At 28.1% G+C, this 23,366-nt stretch overlaps 3 protein-coding genes across 4 annotated transcripts; 2 read left to right on the forward strand and 1 right to left on the reverse strand.

Moving 5' to 3' along the window:
• The first annotated feature begins 755 nt into the window (after positions 1–755).
• Positions 756–2,467, forward strand: LOC114192803 (40S ribosomal protein S18). Its single transcript, XM_028082624.1, has 4 exons — positions 756–908; positions 1,018–1,178; positions 1,273–1,461; positions 2,138–2,467. The coding sequence occupies exons 1-4, from the start codon at positions 906–908 to the stop codon at positions 2,241–2,243; spliced, it is 459 nt and encodes a 152-aa protein (XP_027938425.1). The 5' UTR covers positions 756–905; the 3' UTR covers positions 2,244–2,467.
• Positions 2,468–3,407: 940 nt separating this feature from the next.
• On the reverse strand, positions 3,408–7,328 carry LOC114190748 (UDP-rhamnose/UDP-galactose transporter 6-like). 2 transcript variants are annotated; one of them, XM_028079753.1, is made up of 7 exons: positions 7,124–7,328; positions 6,119–6,311; positions 5,550–5,734; positions 5,273–5,473; positions 4,821–4,982; positions 3,926–4,274; positions 3,408–3,700 (listed from the first exon to the last, which is right to left on the reverse strand). In XM_028079753.1, exons 2-6 carry the CDS (start codon positions 6,246–6,248, stop codon positions 3,984–3,986), a joined length of 969 nt encoding a protein of 322 aa, XP_027935554.1. In that variant the 5' UTR covers positions 6,249–6,311; positions 7,124–7,328; the 3' UTR covers positions 3,408–3,700; positions 3,926–3,983. The 2 variants fall into 2 exon arrangements, with proteins under 2 accessions (XP_027935554.1, XP_027935553.1); XM_028079752.1 differs by having other exon boundaries at positions 3,408–3,815; positions 7,124–7,327.
• Positions 7,329–14,145: 6,817 nt separating this feature from the next.
• Positions 14,146–16,776, forward strand: LOC114190080. Its single transcript, XM_028078845.1, has 3 exons — positions 14,146–14,469; positions 14,693–14,773; positions 16,149–16,776. Exons 1-3 carry the CDS (start codon positions 14,311–14,313, stop codon positions 16,482–16,484), a joined length of 576 nt encoding a protein of 191 aa, XP_027934646.1. The 5' UTR covers positions 14,146–14,310; the 3' UTR covers positions 16,485–16,776.
• Positions 16,777–23,366: the final 6,590 nt, after the last annotated feature.

Raw genomic sequence — 23,366 nt, forward strand, 5'->3', positions numbered from 1 at the left:
TAGCAAGGAAGAAAAGCAAAACGACATAAAGTTAATCTTTCTTCTTGATTCACAAATTTATCTATTTATTGTAAAATTATATTAGTGACTTTCAGATTAGTCTTTGAAGTTAGAAAATAAAATATTCTAAATCGATGTGGGAAATTTTTTATTATGGCGTAGAAAGCATACGCCTACTTCATCAACAATTATATAAGAACTGTTTTTTATACTGTGAAACGCACAGGACATTTTAAAATATATTTTTTTATTATAAATATAAAATTTAAATAAATGAAAAAAATAAAAATACTAAAAATTAGAATTTTAAGATTTTAATTATATTTAATATTATTATGTGTAAAAAAAATTAAATAATACTATATAATTTGAGTTTTTAAAAATTTATACGTTTTAATTTATATTTTTAGTAAAAAAACTCGTATAATTTAAATTATATAAAAATGATGACTTTTTTTCAAATATTTAAAGTTTTTAAAATAAAAATTATAAATGAGATAGTAATGTAAATGTTTATATCTAAAAATTAAAATTAAAAATTAATTAATTATATTAAATTTATAACTAATATTTTTTAATTAATGTTAATATTTATATTTTTATTAATTAAAATATATTAAATTTAATAAATACTTAATTATATTAAATTTATTCGCCTACTTCATCAACAATTGTATAAGAATTTTCCCTTACTTTAAAAAAGAAAAGAAAAATCAAAGCCCAAACTGAGGTAATAAATGGGCCACTGAAGTTGAACAAGCCCACAGGACAAAACCCTAGAACAGGCTCAGCACATTTATATAACATCACTCGTTGCCAAACCCTAGAGTTTCAGATCCTCATTCAACCAGCACCGATAGCAGCGGCGGCGACCGTCACTCTCCAACGACACTTCCGCGGCGAAAATGGTACGCGACCGTCTCATCTCACCTCTCACTGCTCCTCGACGTTGACCGAAAAGTTTCAATTTTTTAGGAACCCTATCGGTAACTGAATTTGTTTTTACGAATGTTGCAGGCTCTGGTGGCGAACGAGGAATTCCAGCACATTCTCCGTGTGCTGAACACTAACGTTGATGGCAAGCAGAAGATAATGTTCGCCCTTACCTCCATCAAGGGTATTGGTAGGAGATTCGCAAACATGGTTTGCAAGAAGGCTGATGTTGACATGAACAAGAGGTACTTCTTTTGTTCGGTCAGTTTAATTGCACTTGGGTTTATGTGTCTTTGGGTTTTCTTGACATGAGTGTTTTTGCGTTTGTGCTGCTGTCAGGGCTGGTGAGTTGAGTGCTGCGGAGTTGGATAATCTAATGACTGTGGTGGCCAACCCTAGGCAATTCAAAATCCCAGATTGGTTTCTTAACAGGAAGAAGGATTACAAGGATGGCAAATACTCCCAGGTTGTTTCCAATGCTCTCGATATGAAGCTCAGGGATGATTTGGAGAGACTTAAGAAAATCAGGTCACTACTCATTTACTACCTCTATTCATAGTTGGGTTATTCAATTTTGTTGGGTCTGATATTTAGTTTCGATGGGATAGTTTGTATAACGCTGATGCGGTCTTTGGTTTATTTGTGAAATATGACATGTTTAACGAAGTGTGACAAATCTGTTGGTTTGTTGAATTTGATTTCGTTTTAGCGTAGTAGCTTGTTTAATTTGTTAGTTATATTGTAACTCGTTGCCTGGTTTGTTTTATGGATGATCTAGGGAATTAGATAGAATGGTTCTCGTTAACTAATAGTGACATCAGTCTTAATTGTAGTGTAGTTATATTGAAAAGAAGAAGTCTTTCATGATTAATTTGCTCTCTGTTAATCATTATCTTGAATTTGGTTTTGCTGCTATCCATTTAGGTGTAAGATGTCAGTGAGACTATTGAGTTTCCAATTACTTTTTATAACCTTCTTCACAAGTTTGACAGAAGCAAATAATTTTCAAAGACAGATAATTGAAGTATGTCCAATCTAGATATCGTAATTTTAGTGTAATGAGATTAGTAACTTACCATACCATAAATTTATGTAATTAAAAATTTACCAAGGACTTTTCTGGAGAATTTTCTCATTGCTTGTTAAGTATTGGTGTCTACGGAACGGAATTAACTTTTAGGTTCATGTCTTTTCTATTATGCAGAAACCACCGTGGATTGAGGCACTACTGGGGCCTTAGAGTCCGTGGTCAGCACACCAAGACAACTGGCCGTAGGGGAAAGACTGTTGGTGTCTCTAAGAAGCGTTAAGATATTATGTTTTGGCTTTGGAGATTAGATTTTGTTGAGGAGACAAATTTGAAAGAACACTAGACATGTTTTGCATACCGACTTTGTATCAGTTTTATTTAAATGCGGTGACAATTTCAATTTTGTTTGTTATTTGCGTTAAGCTCTACTTATGATGCTGGTTTTTTATTTGTAGAGAACCTTGGATATTATTGATGAAATTACATATTCACTTCAACCCCGAATCAAAATACTACCTTTTTACCTTTCCTTATCCAAGTAATAAGTTAAAGATAATTTTCTTTTTTGCCATTTTACAAAATTTTATAACATGGTAACATGATGAACATGCTTGAAATATTAGTCGATTGTTTTGTATAATAATGTCTTGGGTTGTGCGAATTATATAACTCATCTCATTGGGAATCTAGATTTTTCCTAGTTTTAATGCAAGAAATTAGAAATTTCTTCATCATTATTCACCTTGAAAGTCTTTTTCTTTTTTAAGTTGTCAACATAATCTGTTATTGCAAGTAAGATAAAAATATATTGGGTCTAATGGAATTTTCATATTTTCAATACGATTTGAACTTCTTTTGTCTTTTTCTTTTTTAAGTTTCAACATAATCTGTTATTGCAAGTAAGATAAAAATATATTGGGTCTAATGGAATTTTCATATTTTCAATACGATTTGAACTTCTATTGCCTCTTTAAGTCTCTGTCAAACATTAATCTGTTAATTTTGTACAAAAAGGAATCTAAATATTTGGTTTGTACAAATTTATTGAAAAAAACATCTAAACGTATTGTTCATAGTATCTCCCTGGTTCACTTTAGAACGAATAATCATATCCCAATTCGAGTTTCTATAAAGTCTCTTGTCTATTTAGGTCCTCACACAAGAGTACATCTTTCATGAGGTACTGAATCCAAATACAAATATTTATGAAACCTTTTTTTATATGGGTTACTTTTAACAGAAACTTTCAGATAAATAGTTTTCTGTGCAACTATTAATGGTTAAAGTTTAAACTTTGTCCTCTCTTTTTTCATCATCACCTTCTTTGAAGTTCTTATCCACAATAAACTAAATACGCATGAATCAAGGTGGAATTGTGAGTACCATTAAAATCTTGTTCTTGACAGAATAATATTTAATCAGACTTTATTTAGCATCCGACCAATTATCCAAAATAAAAACCACATAATTTTTTATTTGCCTTCTTTGTATCAACGTTTAGATCCTACAAATTCCTAAACTTTCTTTGCAACTAATTTAATTTATTGAAGGCGTCCAACATTAATACTTATACCAGTCATCATATAATCTTACATGTGAGAGTATCAATATAATAACAACCTAATCCTGCACTTTCAAAAATAAGTCGCACTCTCATGGGGGAAAAGATACGAGGACCTTTCTGTATTCATTTGTGTGGTGTGAAAATTTTTCCGTCTTCACACACCGCTCTGTATGCTGTTTTTATTGACAGAACCAGAATGAAGAAGCAACAAGAACGGATGAGTGTCACTAATGAAGGAGATGAAAATTTTGCTTGGAACCTAGTAAGCCCTATAATGAAATATATTCACTGGAATCCAAAACAATAAATCATATCAATTAAAAGAATTACAAATGAGATTGAAATAATTAGGTTTTAATTTAAAATAAACAAATACTTTCCTGTAAAAAATCACTTACCCTCTTATCATCTGAACTTCTGTAAATAAAACCCCCATCATGAGTGAATGCTATGAAACTATTGGTTTTCTGTTTTGTTGGTTGGAAGAGAGTGATTCAAACGCTCCTTTCCACCAGGCTTTGATGAGGCATTGCCATACCATATCATTCCACACACAGCTATAACCATCCCTAAAACCACTTGAACATTAAGACCTTCCCTCCCAAAGAAAAAGAACCCCATTGTCAAAACAAGTATGGTCTTCATGTGGCCTAGTACTTGAAAAGAGACCGCAGTGAATCTGCCAATGCAGATAAATTGACTAAGGTTGGTCCCCACTGCTATAGTGCATGACAAAAATATGAACATCTGCAAAATCCAACCCAAATTGTAAGAAACTTGGTAAAGGTTAATACCAACCCAAATACCACAATCAAAAGCAACAAAAGTTCAATTTGTAATTCAATTTACTTCATTCTTGACTTTGTTCTATAATGTATGTATCATCTAAGCTATACACATTCAATGAAATTAAGACTAATCCTTCTGCGAAAATCGCTACATAAATCCCAAAGCTTCCCATGCTGAGTAAGTTTTTAGCTATATACGATAAATTTATAAAACTATTTTAGATGAATAAAGCACATTAATAAGCAGATTGTATATCTAAAGAAATGGGGCATTCTTAAACATAAAAGCATGCAAACAAAACCATATACCATATGCACGATTATCTTATCTACATGCATTTGAAGGTGAAATCAATATCGATTTTAACACAAAGTCATTCATTATACGTACATCCATGTGAATCCACAGATGCCTTTACTCACTTTCTCGGAGAAAACAAATCATCAAGGGTTTTCACATTGAATACAATGGCATTGGTATCTTTTTTTGTTTTCCAGAACTTACCAAAGACCCTGAACTATAAGCAAATTGGTCAACCCTGTTGTTTGTCAACAAGTAGTCTAGAAAAGGGCCCACAAGAAGTAGTGATCCAGCCTGTGCAGGTGCTGTGTGTCCCAATAGGTTGAAAGAACTGAGCGAATACTTCCTCTGAAGGAAATGGACATACTGCACATGAAAACATTGAAAATTCATTAAAAAAAATAGATTAACACTTCTTATACAAGTTTTTTACATCACAGGAAGGCTGATACAGAATCTACCTAAAATGCACTCAAATATTTAAGCATAACATAGAACACTTTTAAGACAGAGAAACTTCAAAATGTTTGTCATATTGCCTACCACTCTTTGTAATGTTGCCATGCAGAAGCATGAATCTAGATTTAATTATGATATTTTAAGTTTGAATTTTGAACTGAAGCAGTATGTCGCATATGGTGGAGTGTCACTCTTACATATTGTTGCATAGAAGTGCTCCACACTGCTACAAAGGCAGCAGCCAAACCTCTGGTGTTAACACTCACATCAGTAACCGTGCAAACACCAACACCCAAGAGAACGACACATATGCTGAGTTTCGTGCCTCTAGAGTACCTAACCTTGTCGAAAACAACTTCCAAAAGGCACGATACAGGTATCATACTCAGCTTAGTAATCTGCAAAATGGTTAAAAAAGAAATGTTAACTTCTGAATGCATTGATCGACAAATAGAGAAATTCAACCCAACTCACTTGATAGAATCCAACTGAGTTCCACATTAGACTAATATTCATTCCAACAACGGAGAAGTTAGCAAATAAAATAAATTTTAGAAGTTCTGGAAAGGGTAAATGCGAAGGCTGGATGTATCCCAGCATCTTTAGTATGTATGTCATCAAAGTTGTAGTAACGAAATGAAGACCTGTTAATGTTGTAGCTGCAGGCAAAGGCAAATCATATTTAAAAGATGATAAGAAATTAATCATAATATATTTATTGGGACAAGGCTTAAAATCTATGGAAATATCGAAAAATATTTTGTCAAATCTTAAATTATCCTCGAGTGTTTCCTATTTCCTCATTATCTCTTAATACTAGTTACCATATTTTCACGTATTACCATGATACGTTTTTTGAATTAGTTAGAAAATTAGGACTAGTATAAATAAGGGTTAATATTCTAGATTTTGTGAACATATCCAACAAATTGCACATTGTAGTATATCACAGTTAGTATTTCCTTCCATTATATCTAAAATTCCATTACTCCAACAATGTAAGTCAAGGAAAGACAACATTAAAAATTGGGAAAGGAATTTACCAAAACTGAAGCCGTAAGTCACCATCAAAGCTTTGTTTACAATGATAACTCCAACAGAAGTGACAACATTGAACACCCAAGCAGCTGCATCCACTGCTGCCTTCTTCTCAGCCCTGCTAGTCGTTGCCATGTTCTTGCTTATTTTTCACAAATTAACTAACTCTGATCTCTTCTAACTAGCCTCCATAGCATTCTGTTGAACCATTCAAATGATGTGCATTGGTCAGTCCATTTAAATAAACAAATACAAAGCCTGGTAAACTGGAAAACACGAAATTATCATATTTAATACAGATGGAAATGTGATCAACGGAATGTAAAACGTCAAAAGCATCAGGACCCAAGATCATTTATATTTATCTATAAACGGTACACTAGACCCAGCTGAAGAATGATAAAATGAACCACTCCTTGAATTAAATAAATCTTGCATCCAAAGAAAGCTGGCATTACAAATCTGTTCTAAGCATTCATAGTAACAACCCCTAAAGTTGTTCACTCATTTTCGGGGCAGAAGACAGTATGATAGCCCGTTTGAATGAAATGTCAATTCCAATTTGGCTTTACTGGGTGACACTTACCAAAGACAAAACTCCTAAATTCACCATAATGTCATATATCAGAAACCAATTCAAATAAATTGAACTCCAAAACGAAGCCACACAATTTGACAATGCGAAGCAATTCTGCGTTCTATGAAAAGAAAAATACAGAGTAAATAAAATTTAAAACTCTTATTTTCCATATCCATAATAAACAGATCCCAAAAGGGATCTCAGATCCAGAAGGGTGACGCTAAAATTTAGTAAATGGTAACGATGTTTTCTAAAAGAGAGATCATAATCAAACATGGGTAAGCTGGTATTTACCAAGATTCAATATTCCTAGTCCCTTTAACCAAGAAAAATATAAGATTGTATGAATGAATTAAAACAAAATAAGGGGTAAGAGTTGAGAAGGATTGAGAATGTGAAGAAAAAATAGGTTGAGAAGAAAGAAACTAACTGTGAATATAGAAGACATTGGGCGTTGGAATGAATGTAGCGTATGGAAATGTGGGTAGAAAGGAATTGAAGAATGGAGAATGCAGTTTGCAGATTGGAGTAGGAGTGGCACGCGCTATGCACCCAAGAAAGACGAGCATAATAAGCATGTTATGTTTCTCAAGTATCTTGTTTTGTCTAATCATGCACGTTCTTCCTCAGCTTTAGATTCATTTTGGAACAACACCACCATAGTAACTGTTTTCTTAAATAATCACAACAATTATATTAAACCATACTATATTAACTGATTCTTGCACTTTGAAAACAACTCTAATCCTCTTAAAGTGAGATATTTGTTCATTTATAGCATGAGTTTATTTATTAACTTTAATTGCATTTATTAACTATACTAAATGCTTAAGAAAATTTAACATTTAATTATTCTTGTTTTTTTATAATAGTAGTTTATCCATTTTTATTTGTACTTTTGAAATGTTGTGAGGATTAAAAGAATATTTAAGAGTATAAATTATTTAATAAATGATACTTGAATATTTTATTAATAAATTATACTATAAATAGATTTTTTATTATTTGAGTTTTATTTTATAAGAATACATTTTTGTAAAATAAATTTTCAATCTTTTTAGTGTTTTTTTTATAGATATTTGATTCGATTCTTCATTTATTTAATTATCAGAGTATGTTATAGGAGTTCTGGCGAAAAGTGTAACCATTTTATCAAATCAGAATTTTAAACATAAAAGTTCATTCTTTAGAGTCTTTTAGTGAAACCTATTACATATAAGGTTGTTAGGCGTGTATACGAGGTTTAAAGGCTCAATATGAATCTTTTTTCGATTAAAATTGTTAGAGTATGATCATATCATTAATCTAAATTCTTCTCTATGTGCAGATATTGCATAACGTGGGAGTAGAGGTCTTCAGTGGTAGTGAAACTCTTTTTGGTAGTGGCTCACAATCCTAGTAAGGGAAACTAATATTTTTTTAATAATGCTTAAAGTGTTTAATTTGATGTGATGAAACTGTAATACATCATTTTACTGAAAGTAAAGTAACCATGATGATCGATTTGGTATATTGAAACTGTGAAAATGTTGAACCATCTAGTGTTCGCATGTGAAATAAACTATGGTTATATTATTTGTTAGATTTTTGAGATAAATTGTTCATTTCAAAATGATGTGTTAATGAATATGTATGTTTTGAACTTTGAAAGTTGGGAGATGAGTGATAATATATCAAATTAATTAAATTGGTGTTATATTATAATATTTTTAAAGTTAAATTATACTTATTTTAATGCTTAAGAGGAGTAAAAATAACTCAGATAGACCAAGGGACCAATATGATACATATAAGTAGTCATTGAAATTTGATAGGGCCCTAGGCATTGTGTAGTTGTCATTGAGCACTGGTCTCTTTTGGTTGGGTGCTATCTGAAATTTAATTCTAAAGAGCTCCAAAGGTCAAAGCACGGGCGTTGAGCATTAGCGTCTTTCCACTAGGCGCAAACTATGATATAAGTTCTATGAAGCCTTTGTGTTACCCTTACTAAGTGGGGAAAGGACAATGATATATTATGCTTTAGATTACGTATATATGATGATTAATTGTTGAGAAGAGAAATGTGATGTTTGGATTGTATGAATGAGTGATATTAAAATGCTTTAGATTATATATGTGTAAGGATAAATGGTTTGATACGAGAAATGTGATATATGAATTGTGGGGATAATGAGAGTGTAATAACTTTTAGGGAGAGAACGTTATATTGTTTTGAGTTTAGGATGTACAAAAGGGTTTTTGAGGAAATTATTCTGACTTTGCTGGTATTTAACTCACATAGAATGAAAAATATTTAGTTGTGAGAATTGAAAAATGTTCCTACAATTTGGTGCTTTAGAAAATAGGATCGAACCATGTATGTATAATCAGTTTGAATTTATTCAATAAATGTGTCTTCCAGAAATAGAGTCAAATATATTTATATATGAAGAGTTTATATATTATGTTAGGGAGAGCATGGATAATCTAGACATTTAATTATTGTTGAATATATTGTAGATTATTTGAATTATTTAGTTGTGAATATTTTGAGTTATGCATCATTGAATCATGTGAATTTATATATATATATATATATATATATAATATAATCTATAATTATTAACTTAGTTAATTATTATGTAAATTTAATAATTAAAAAATATAAATAGTAACATAAAAGCATTCATAATAATAATTTTAATGATTTTTTTATTATAATACTACATCTATAATAAAGAGTATTCTGTTTAATAATAAACATATTTAGTATTTTTATTTTATTTTTATTATATTACAAAACATTAAAAAATAGAAATAAATTATTTAAATGTTTTAAAAAATATTTGCACATTTTAATGGTATAATGTATTATAAATCACATTATCTTCTCATTTTTTTTTTCAATATATAGAGACACAGTCTCTCCCACCAATAAGCTGTCAAAGTTTATGATAATATCACATTATTCTTTCCTATTAGCTTTTTATTTATTTAACTTATAATAACTATTTAACTTTTTGAGTTTTGTGATCTCTCCTTTTAAATAACACCATGAGTATGTTAATTTTGTCAAGAAAAGTTAAAATAATGCATATTTCATCATATGATATACAATAAAGTACCCTAAAAATATATATTTTTTCACTGTTTCTAAATAATCATTTTACTAGTAAGAATACTTTATTAGTAAATAGAAAATTGGGAGACAAGCTATGTTCAATGTACTTTCTTTTTTACTTTTGGATATAATTTAATTAAAAGGTGAGATTACAATAATATTGAAACCTGAATATTTTTTGTTTCTAATGATTCCATTGTTGTATAAACACTAAACTCAATTGGCATATGACTAATTGCTACTCATATTAATCCAACTTCATTTTCATTAAATATCCAATTTCAAATATTAAAGAAAACATACGAGATGTGCTCAATATTTATTTAATTATATATATATATATATATATATATATATATATATATATATATATATATATATATATATATATATATATATATATATATTACACTGATAAAAATAACATGTCTTAAAAATTTTCGCATCGTTTAAGATAACTAAAAAGATAATAGGTGTGTTTGTCATTATATAATAGACTATAAGTTTATCTCTTTGTGTAATTAAATTCTTATTCTGAAGAATATGGATGTGATGTACTTAGAATCAAAAAGTTGAGAGTGTTATCTCTATGTTATAATGATGTTTGAAAATAAAAATAATAATGTTCTTAATCGATGATAATATTTCCCAACAAAATATTATATATATATATATATATATATATATATAAGTTATTTTAAAAATATAATCAAATATTATCATGCCAATTTTTTTATTATTTTTCAAGGAGGAATTTGCTTAATAAGGACCATTTTTCTTACAGCAAACTCTGAGCAAAACTTTGATTCACTATTTTTATTTTTGTAATCATTTTTTATTATTCCCTAAAGTGATTTTACAGCAAAAGCCTCTAAAACATTTTTACTTCCAGCGGTCTCAAATCCCGGTGAATGATTTAAGATTTGTTGAACTAATTATATAGATTGAAAAAAAAAAAAATCCAAATCACATTTAGCTTCTTTCATTCTTCCTCGAGAACTTTATATTCAAATATACAAATTTAGAATCACGCACTTTATTCTAAAAGTCCAATATCATAACATTTATTTTCAAATCTATTCAATCATTCCGTACCCATTTCTAAGAACTATTTTTCAGAACAAAATCATTCCAAACCTACCTAATAGAATTAATCCAATAAATATATCAACTGTTGATAAAATTATCTTTTTCAAAATTTTGTTTGTAATTGAATTCTCACAAATTCTGAAGTTTGAAACTGGAGAAAATTCTAACTTAATTTAAAGAGGGACAACAAAATGAGAGTATCAAGAATATTTCCACGTGTTAGAACAAATATTATGTAAAATAACTCTTCAAAGTTACAATAAAAAAAAATTGATATTTCTATTCGTATCTGGAAACTATGAATGTTCGACTATTAAGAAATATATTTTGTATTTGTCTCTTTAGCAACCTAATATCACCTCTTAAATAAAAGTTCACTATTAAAATAATTCATTGATCAGAAGTTCCATGCATACTTTGATTGATTAATTTCATTTATATACTAATAAATATATTATTGAGAATTCGTTTTCTCAGTGCACACACTTTTTCTTTATTCTTTAAATAATCGTTATTTTAGATTAAAATAATTATATTTCTATTTTTATCTTTTTAAATGTTTGTTAATTCTAATTTAAATATTTTATAAATATATATATATATATATATATATATATATATATATATATATATATATATATATATATATATATATATATATATATATATATATATATATATATACACACACAAATAGGAGTTTTTTCGTGTACATATTTTTCTTCCAATTTTGGTTTTAAGTAATTGCTATTTTAAATTAAAATAATTACATTTTCATTTTTTTAATGATCGGCAGTTTAATTATTTTATTATTTTATACATTTTAATAACTTACTTTTCAATTCAAATAATTATTTATAAAAAATATTTTGGTGTCTCCACATTTTTATTATTAATTATCCTTTAATAAATAACCATTTTTTTTAAATCAAAACAATTATTTTATTATTTTTATCTTTTAACTAACCTATTTGTTAGACTTAAATGTTTCATTTATTTATTTTAAATTAATCATTTTTAAACTAAAATAAGTATCTTTAATATACAACAAAATCATCTACAAAATAAATAAAGGTTATAAAATTTTAAAAATTATTTATATTTATATATATATTTTTTAATGTGAACACATAAGATCCTATAAAATAATGTCGATTTAATGGTGACGGTGATTTAAAAATAGTGAGACAATATTACTTTTAATATTAACAGGTTTTAGTATAGATATAATTGTTATAAACGAGTTTCATTATTTTCAATATACACAATATCTTTAGAAATCACTCTCTTTTAGAGTTTTATGACTTCTTTCTAAGGTTTCTCTTCCTCTATTTGCCGTATAATTGAAGATTTGAGACCGTAAGGGTAATCCTTGTGATAAATTTTTCAATTTAAATTCTCTATTTGCGTAAGTTAAGTTTCAGTCATTTTTTTGATCTTCTTATGTTTTTTGGTTGCACATGAGACTTTTTTCGCTTGCATGTGAGTTTTTAATCTTTTATTTGAGTATCTACTTATTAGTGATCATAACGGTATATCATGATCGTTCTTGTGATATTTCTATGTATAGACAAGAACATCATGTGAAGTTATAAATGTTTTGGTGTTCTTAGAGGTTTAGGGGAGTCTGATAAATTTGATGGTTTGAACGTTGATGATTGTTTTATTTTGATAATGGATTTTGGTTATTAGCATGAATCTATTTGGTGTGTATGTTTGATTTAAGTTGAAAGATTGATTTCATGCTTGTGTGATTTTGTGTTGGTTTTTGTGATTGATTGAATAATTTAAAATTTGAGCAATTTAGCAAATTGGTACAAACTCAAATGCTTTACAACAATTAGTTTTAGTTTTAATTTGAGTGTAGATGGAATACTTTTATAATCATATATCATGTAAAGATGTAATATACTTAATATATTTTATACACTAAATCACCTGTTTTGAATATTATAATAAAATGTTATATTTTATTAATTTTAAGCTATTAGAATGAGATATTACACATGTACATGTATTTTTACCAGAACGCATGTGTTTTGGTCTATGTATAAATAGGATTTTTCTTAATATATATATATATATATATATATATATATATATATATATAATTCTTACAACTTTGCCTTAATTTAAATAAAAATAATTACATTTCCATTTTTACCTTTTAATGACCATTAATCCTTATTTAATTATTTTATAAATAGATTAAAATTTACAACTATATAAATAACTATAGATAAAGAAGATAATATTTTTATCCACAATTATTATTTCTATTTTACTCTTACTGACGGTTTTTTTAAGAAATATAATTGTTAAGTAATTTTTTGAAAGTAACCACTATTTTAAAATCTTTTATATAAAATCATTACAAATTTTTCTTTTCTTTCTTTTTTTGTTTTTTTCATTATATTTGTAATTTCTATCACTATTTTAATTTACTTATAAATGTTAAAAAAAACGGATATACAAATCGACAACGTTTGTATTTATACTAGTATTAATAAACATTGTTCTTTAGTATTTAATAACAAATCATTACATATTTTAATTTTATTAATTTTAGTAATAAATATTGTTAAAGTCATGATGACTTTTAACAATTGATATTAATTATGTGTTCAGTTTCAATAAAGAATATGAAAAGAAAAATTATCTGAAAGAATGAAAAAAAAAGAGTATAACGGAGAATATTTTTTTATTGTTTAGCAAAGAAGAAAAAGAAGACAAAATAAGTAATATTTTATCACTGGTATGGTTGTGAAAAAGTGAAAAGAAAAACAGAATACACACATACTAATTTTTTGTTATTACATTAAAAATAACTTTTTTTATTGTTTTTCATCTGTTTCTGCCTAAATACAGAACTGTTTATATTAGATTATGTGTCTTTCCACTCTGTACTATTACCAAACAAAATACAATAATTTCTTTCTATTTTTCCATTTTCTCTGGTAATAGGTATTTTGTCAAGAAAACAAACAATGTTTAAAAATATTTAGTAGTGAAAATGGGATAAGATGTAAAAATAATAATAAAACAAAAATATAACTATGATAAAACACATTTAAAAAATTTATTAGTTATTTGTTGTAAAATCTTACAATAAAACATTAATTAGAAATTTCATTGTATTTTATGAGTGCCATTAGCCCGAAAAGAAAGAAAAGATTGTTTCTTGAAAAGGTAAAACAAAAAAGAAAGATTCAATAAATAGCATTGTATAAAGAATCAGATTAAATTGATTAAAGTTGGATATTTTCACCAAAGTGGTTCAAAGCAAGGGACAAGCTTTTATTACCAATCCATGGAGTGGAATAATTTTTGTATTGGTGGAAACCGATGAAAACCGAAACGCCCTCTTTCTCCTTCACGCATAAAACCCACTCACAACTTCTTCTCTTCAATTGGGCACAGGCACAATCATGGCGAAGAAGAGAAAATCCATAGCCTCAAGCATGGACGAGGTGGACCGAACCATGTACGCTTCATTTTCCAGTGCTGCCAATTCTCTCTCACACCTCTACACTCTCTCCATGAACCGCCACAAACTCTCCTTCCAAGCCGGTGAACGCCACTCCCTTGTAACGATTTTCTCTTTTATCCTCCAACCCCTTTTCGTTCCATATATTTCCTGGACTTTTCCAAAATAAAAAGACTATCTTTTTTTTTTTTTTTTTCATTTTTAAATTCTTGTTCTCGATTGCAATTGAGTTCTTGCCTCGGCATTTTTACTGTTTGTGTCATGTGTTTAGGGTTTAAACTATGTAATTTGTTTTAATTGGTGTGAGCTGTGTCCGATTTCAGGAAAAGCTTTATCAGTGGATCCGGAGGCAACAAGAGGGTGGATCAAGAGTTGCACCTGTTGATATACTCGGCTACATTCAGGTTGGTTTCATTCTATGGTTCTTTTTGTGTTTTGCATGTCATTGTGAAGCAAACAAAATGAGAGAGGCTGAGGAATTATGGCGTGCTGGTTACTGAGAAGATGATGCACATGTATCGTATCAAAGAGCTAGGCTGATAGCTAGAGGAGCTTTGAGCTAGTTTTGCGTTGTTTCTTCCCTAGAGACAAATGAAAGTTTTTTGTGGACTTTCAACCAATCATAACTGAATAACAAAATGGTCATTTTTTACCAAACCTGTTTATAAACAAGCCAAACGGTTTTGTGTAAGCTTTGTAGTCAACCTCATTTGGTGAGATAAGGCTATGTTTCTTTTGTCTAAGCTTTTCCTGATCACACTGTTGAACAATACTGCTGGTTTTGAGAAGGTTCATGTTAATCTTGTTGTCCAGATTTTGATTTAGTTCTCTGGTATTGACGTTTGCTTAATTAATCAGTTGTGTTTTTATTTCTGTAGGCTGGATTTACGCAGGTCTTTACCTTTCTCTAAATTACTTGTTTTCTGCCTTGTCTGTTGCAATTTTACCTTGTTATCATTCGTTTATTTGTTTCTTTTCTTAGTGGAATGTCAATTTTTTCCCTTGAATTAATGGGTGATTTTGTTGATGAACTGAAATTTATAAAGTAAGTGTTTTGTTTGCCTATATGCAAGTTATAACGGAGAATGTTGGAAAGGTTTCTTAGTGTGAGGCATGAATTTTTAAATTAAGTTTAACTAGAGAAGGTCTGAAAATTGGGTAAATTTTAAACGGGAGAAAGCCATCTTGATTTCTCCGATAGTTGTTGCCCTTTTCTTTCATGTGATCCTTTCTCTCTTTAAATTATCATTTTCTAAACTTTAGTGTAATTGCTATTTTAAATTTTTGTGGAAACAAGTGTTTGAAATTTTATGTTTCACTCGTGGGCTTTGAGAAGTTGCAGAATTACATTGGGGAATGCTGATTGCCAAAAGAAGTAGAAAATACATAGGTTTGACAAATGAACCCAAAGTGAAATGGCAAGTAATATATAAATACTTGGCAAGTATTATATGTTACTTAGGTATTTTTGTAGCATTTTAGTTATATTTCACGTTTGTAATGGTGGCTAGGAAGGACAGAAAATGCAATGAAACATTCTTTTTTTCCTTCCGTTTTAAGATTTTTTAAGATTGTCAGTTTTTAAGAAATTGTTATCTCAGAAACTTGTATGCACTTGTGGCTAGTTAGATATATTGCAGTTCTGAAAAAAAAAATGGTTGATAACATGGCAGGTTTGGGTTACATGGGGATGCCTTTGTACTTCATGCAATGTAATATTGTTCTTTGTTGTTACTGATCACAAATTGCATGAATGAAATCTGATTTTTCTGCTGACAGAATGAGCTGGATTATTGTGGAGAGGAACCGTGTATGTCACCTAGAATTCCACAGCAACACCAACAATCACAACCACTAATGCATGCCACTGTCACTGGTTCAGGCTTTCCCGTAACTACAGAATTTCCTGGCCAGACACTTATGGGGCAGGGACTCAGGTCTGAGCACAGTGATAATCAATCAAAGAATTCCGTGTTTTCAAATGCGTTGTCAAATCCTGTTCGTCAAGTTGGTGAGGTAGGGAACTACACTGAAGACAACTTTCTTCAGCAGCAAAGCAGGGACTCTGCTTCATTCAGTTTCAATGATGCTGCCATGGACATGCATTCAGACTAGTCTTCTGTTTCATCTACTGAATGTGTTTGCTTCACCATCCCTCTACATTACCTGCAGAAAGATTGAATAATCAGCGGAAGGGCATATCTGAGTTTTGATCTTTGTGTCCCTACAGAAAACAGCATTAACTTATTACAACGCATGCTTGTACCATCCAAGTTGAGTAATGGCTTAGGTCTTCAATGTTCTTTGTAAAGTTTGTTGTTGAAATAGTTTAAAGGTATCAAAATTTGTACCCTGATTTCTCTCAGATACAAACTTTATTTCAATGTAGGCATTACTTCTATTTCAAGTTTTCTACCTAAACCTGTCCTCAGGGCCGACTCAAGGATTTCAGGTGTCATGGATGTCCTTCTCCTTCTAATCATAAATATTTTTGTTGTACTTTTTGCTGCAAAATTATCCATAATTCTTTCATAATCAATAATTTTTTTTAAATGTTTTCAGTAAAACCATTTAATCTTTTTCTTTAAAGTTATATGTTTATTAAAAGTTATATTTTAATTACGATGTGTATATACATAATTTTTTTGTGGCTTCCAAAGTGGTTCACCTTGACCATGCTGAATGCTACAATCAGTCCTTTTCACACATTCTGTGCGCTGCAATTCACAACTTCAGGCATCTTTTGTATATCCCTTTGGTTTTCATATCTATTTTGTTAATCCTTATAGCTTATTCTCTGTTGTTTTCTTTATATTATTGTCAATTTGTGAAGAGAGAGAATAAAGACACGATTTAGCCGCAATTCATTCAGCCTTTTTAGGATTAACTTAACAGAGTTCTCAAGTGATGATTCAGTATTGTATACGTTTGATTAAAGCTTGATAGTTTCTAAAAGAAAGAAAAAGAGAAGGGTCTACCTTTGACAAATGCAGTGTCCAAGCATGGAATGAGAATAGAAGGGTAGAAAACTTGCATTGGCCGAGAAGGCATCTTAGCATCAGAAGAATACTTGAAGTCAAAGAATAAGATTGTGTCCATGTGTAGAACTAGTATTATTGCCAATACTACATACAGATGAACTTGTCTTGAAAAATTAAATATCGACATAAAAACATTGATTATTAATTTTAACTCTCATTGTCAACTTTTGACATGATTTAACATGTAAAACATGTATGTATTTGCATATTTTTACATGTGCAATTATTTAACATAAAAATGAAATAATTATGCAGCAATTTTTAAGATCTCATATTTTTTTCCTAAAAATGTATAGTTTTTTAAAATTGATTCTTTTCATAATTTTTACATTTAGTAAAATGTGTGAATAGGGGTATTTGAGTATAGTTCATTATAAAAGGGTTATGGGAAGTAGAAATTCGAGGAGGCAATTTGAAATATAGAACTTTATGAAACGCCCTTAACCTTCCTTTCGGCCCTAATCGCTTATATGGTCAAACAAATATTTAATCTAACTTATTAAATTACTGTTCACATATGACATCATCATCATAAATTAATTGGAATTAACTAATTTAACTTTTTATTCATATAGAATAGATAATTTAGTATTTTATCACAATATAATTATTTAATTATTTTTCATAATAAATATAGTTTGATTATATTTTGTGAAATATAAATTTTATCTTGAATTTAGGGTGTGATATTTCATATCTTTTATTTTTTATTTTTTTATTTTATAATAAATTTTAATGTGATGGTAAACCATGAATAGATTTTGAGATGTAAACATAACTAATGAAAAAAAAAGATTTTTGAGTGGAAAAGAAGATTGTTTAAACTAAAGAAAAAATAATAAAAAATAAGAGAAATAAAAAAGGAAAATTGACAAGTGATTTGATATATATAATAATTTTAAAAAATTATAAAATAATATAATTTATAATTTTATTATTAATACTATCAACATTATTATCAATTTTAATTTTTTATTATTAGTATTTAATTTATATGTTTTTATTATTATTATTATTATATATATATATATAATATGTAATGAATATAATCGATAATAACATAATTGATTATTTCTGTTATGTTATTTCAACTTATTTTTACAGTTCACTTTTTATTATAGTGAGAAACTCTTTTATGTATGTAAATTATTACTTATATTTATTTTCGTAAGTTATTTTATTACTTTTATACAACAGAGTCAGAAACAAACAGTGTAAAAGATAAAACACATGTATTTAAGACATGTGTTTGATATCTATTTACATCCTTTTAAATTGCTTTGTTCATATAAAAAAGTGCTAGAGAATATATTAAATGTATATTTTGAATTTTAAAGATAAAATATACATTTTGAATTTTATTTGTTGCGATATCAGTGTGTTTTTTTTTTTAATTTATTAGATGAACGAATAATCATCTTATTGTAACGTAATACTTACAAACTTGACAAAGTTTTACACATAAAAGTACAAGTATTGAACATTATAGTTTTTAATGGATGGAATTGATTTTTATATTCTATTACAACTTGGTAATTTTTTAACTGATATTAAAAGCCACAGTAATTTTTATTTGACTCTAAATAAAGTAATTAAATTATATATGAATGTTAAGAAATTTTGATTATCTAAAGGTAGTGGCATTCATTAGTTTTCTTAATTTCAGCTTCAAAATATACTAATATGAGATGAATAGTAATTGTAAATTATATGATAGTGATTAATTAAGACAAAGGTGGGACCCATCATGGTGATTGAAATTAAAATTGATGCAGTCATGCAGATGATGATGGTAGGTATAGCAGCCTAAAACCATTCACATTTTCAAATGAAGTCATTTGGTATTCATTTCGATCACAATGACATATCATCATTTTTCTCGTAAACAAACAGATTTCATATTATTTTCATTAAATATTAAAAAATAAAACATTGGTTCCCATATCCGAGGTGATAGGTTTTAAGATGTGATATAAGTTTTATTTATAGCACGTGATAAAAGGAAAATATAAAAACTACTTCTATAATTTCTGTTTTATCTCTTATTAAACACCTTAAATCATTTTCTATAATTTTTATGTCCAAATCTGATGAGTAGTATTATTTATTTGAAAGAAAATGAATGATTGATGCAAGAGAGTGGTGGAGTCTCACAATGATAACGTGGATGAGGAAAAAGAGAATTCTCATTGGAACTTTCATGTTTTACTCTTCAAGCTATCATACGAGTGAATTGTTTTGTACTCCAAACTTCCATCGAGGCATTTCGACTCACACTTCTAAAATTAAGTTAGGATGCTGATGTTTTTGGTGTTATATTTTTCTGTTTCACTGGTAATTTACAATTTTAGTGGTGAAGAAAAGGTGTAATTGAGTTGGGCTAGAGTATTGTTCTATGGTTGGATATGATAACAGGATATACATGAATTTTGCTATTTATACTATTTTCAAAAGAAAACTTTTATCTTTATCTCCATATTCATGAATGAAACTTTTGTTCTATCATCATAATATTTGTGATATACATACGTACGTTTACCATTTGCAATTTTCATGTTTCAATATAAATATTAATGAAATAAAGTTGATAAATATAAAATATTTTAAATATATATATATATATATATATATATATATATATTCAAATTTAAAAATATTTTAAATGTTATTTTATTCTCATTCGTTCTTCAAGTTCTAATAAAATGTTTTTTTAAAATATTAATAAAATTATTATACGCAACTGGAATAAAATTACATAAAGAACAAAAATTAAACTAATAATAATTAAAATTTATAATAAATTTTTTACTTTTTTTTACTTTATTATATATTGAATGATGATAAATAATAATCATGATAATAATAAATATTGAATTACATTTGTGATAATGAGTTAGAAACCATATTTTATATGATAAAAATAAATAGCAAATAAAATTATTAAACAAAAGTAAACATAATCAAATGTATGTTTTATAAACAATTTGGTATAACAATTAATGAAATTGTTAAAAAAAAACAAATGTATAATTAAAAATATGATAAGGTAAAAAATATCTTAGAGACCTATGAAAAATTTTCAAATATCAAACCAATCGAAATGTTATAATGAAAACCGTTTCAGCAAAACAAAAAAAAGTTATTCAAATGAAACAAAAATTAAAAATAAGAGAATAATGAAGATAATTTTTTACATTACCTAGTAAATGAATGATTTATGCTATTGAACATTTAAACCGAGAGTTAAACATTCTCATGTGAAAATAATAACAATAAATAAAAATTAGTATAAATATTCAAATATGAGACATAAAAAATATTTAATTTGCATACATGATTTGAATATAATTGCACAAGATTATGATAAGAAAGAAAATATCTTAGAAATGTGAATTGATATCATGGTAAGCCAAACAATTAAAAGAAAAACTCTGTAGCTAAATGAAAAAAAAGAAAAAAAATTATATATATATATATATATATATATATATATATATATATTACCTAATACACTGTAAGTATTTTTGTAATTTAAACGGGGACAAGGTTGATAGTGAGGATGAGTATTAGGACGGGTATGGGGACGGGAATGAGACAGATATGTTCATACGCATCCACATCCTCATACCCAATTGAAAAAATTGGGTATTACCCATACCCAGTCAATGCATAGATTTTTAGTCAAAATGGAGACAAATTTGGACAATATCCACAAGAACATGTTTATTTATCATTCATACATATGTTCTAACTTTATGTAGAGACCTTCGACCTATATCGACTCGACCTTCAGCATTCGCCTAATAGGCTCGACCTTCGACTTAGCCTGATTCTACTAGACCTTTGACTCATACCTGACTCGACTCGACCTTCACTCTTAGCCTGACTCGGCTTGACCATCGATCTTGGTCTGACTCAACTTAACTTTCAACTCGGGTTTCACTTGATCGACCTTCCTCTGGATTGATATGGCTTGACCTTTGGTCCAGGCCGAGTCAGCTTGACTTTCAGTCCGACCTGACACAACTTAACCTTTGATCCGATCGACTCGTCACCACCTTTGGTCCTTGCCAACCCTGCTTGACCTTTGCCTAGGTGTAGTTGTGTTGAGCTTCGGCTCGACCAACCTTTGGTTCAGGGCTACTTGTCTCATCATACAATTTGGGCCGAATTCTTCATGAACTTCGGTTTGGGTTGAATTGATTCGACTTTTAACTCGAGTAGACTATGCTAAGCGTTTAGTTTGAACTGACTTGATTAAGTCTTCGACCTAAGCCCACTTAGTTTGACTTTGTGGAGTAAAAATGAGTGAAATTTCAAATTCTTACTTTCTTAATGAATTTGAAATTCTTTTATTTTATTCATTTGAAATACCATCCAAATTTTCTTAAATTTCAAATTTTTTAATTATTTTATCCGAACAAGTAATTTTAGTGAAAAATTCTAAATTTTCCAAATAAATAAATTATACTTCCAAATAACCTAATCCAAACACAAAATAATATTATATTTTGTAGAAAATTCTCGTAACTTTGTAAAAAGTAATTCATGGTGAATAAATTTTGCCTTTTAACCTTTTTTATAGTTCATGGATTGAATTAGTTACTCACAATTTTGGAAAGATATTAGAATTGCTATGTAAATATGACATGCAAAATATATGGTTAAAATATTTTTTATATCCAAATTTGTTTCTTTAGTTTTGTTGGTTCAATTATGTTTTATTTTTGTGTTAAATCAATTCAATTTAGTCATTTTTACTAGATTTATATAAATGATGTGAACATTGTCTTTATACATGTCACATGTCAGTTTGTAGATTTTTTTTTTTTTTTTTAATTTTTTTCTTTTATTTTTTCTTGTGTCAGGTTCATGTTGTTGTGTTAGTGTCACGTGACAGTCTCAATGTCATGTGTCATTATTTGTGCTATTTTTAATTAAAAGAAAAATGACGCTAACACATAACATTGTTATTTAAACTAATACTACCATGTACTACACGAACCTAACATGTGACAATAAATTAAATAAAAATTATAAAAATAAAGGATAAATAAATAAAAAACATAACATATACAAAGAAGTGTTGATATTGTTTATACAAATGTAATAAAAAAAACTAAATTGAGTCAATTTATCACAAATTAATATTTAATAAAAAGTTTGAATACCATGAAAAAAACTAGGACAAAAAGATATTTTACTCAAAGTATAAATAAAATAATATTATTCTTGTAGATAGAGACAGAGAGAGAAGTAATCTTACTTTCGACCTATTTAACATCTACCTTTCTAGACAAACAAAATTTCCTTTCATCCGTATTAACCTTCAACCCATTATGATTTTGACTTCTATGTATTTTCTCTTTTCTCATTAAGATGACAATACAAAGTGATTTGCATAGACAAGTTTCAAAATAATAACATGTCTTATTCTATATTATATATAAGGGACAGAGGGGACACATTTTATTTGCGTATGGAGATTAACAATTTTTGTTTGGTTCGTAGCCAGGTTTTGACAACTTTTAGTATTAAAAGTCTCAGCACGTTCTTATTCTCCAAATTGCAAGAAACAATCAAAACATCAAAAGGTGTTACATCACTACATAAATATTATATATACAGATTAAACATTAGCTTAATTCTCATTGTATGTACATTTTTTTCCTTTATCAGTGTATGCGTGTGAAATAGTTATTGAAAAATAATAATTATAATATAAATACATAGTATTATATTATATTTAAGTAATTAAAATATTATTTATGTAAAGTTGTACCACTCACTTACATAAGCAGAATTGGTAAACTAAAATATTCTTATTTAATGTGTAACATCCCGTTTTTGATAGTTTTTAAAACTATTAAACAAAACATTCAAATTTTAATAGTTCAGAAGTAGATAATGACATAGGCCCGTATAACATAATACAGTCATCCCCAAAATGAACCAT

This window comes from Vigna unguiculata, chromosome 7 (genome assembly GCF_004118075.2).
Source record: "Vigna unguiculata cultivar IT97K-499-35 chromosome 7, ASM411807v1, whole genome shotgun sequence".
Classification (NCBI taxonomy): domain Eukaryota; kingdom Viridiplantae; phylum Streptophyta; class Magnoliopsida; order Fabales; family Fabaceae; genus Vigna; species Vigna unguiculata.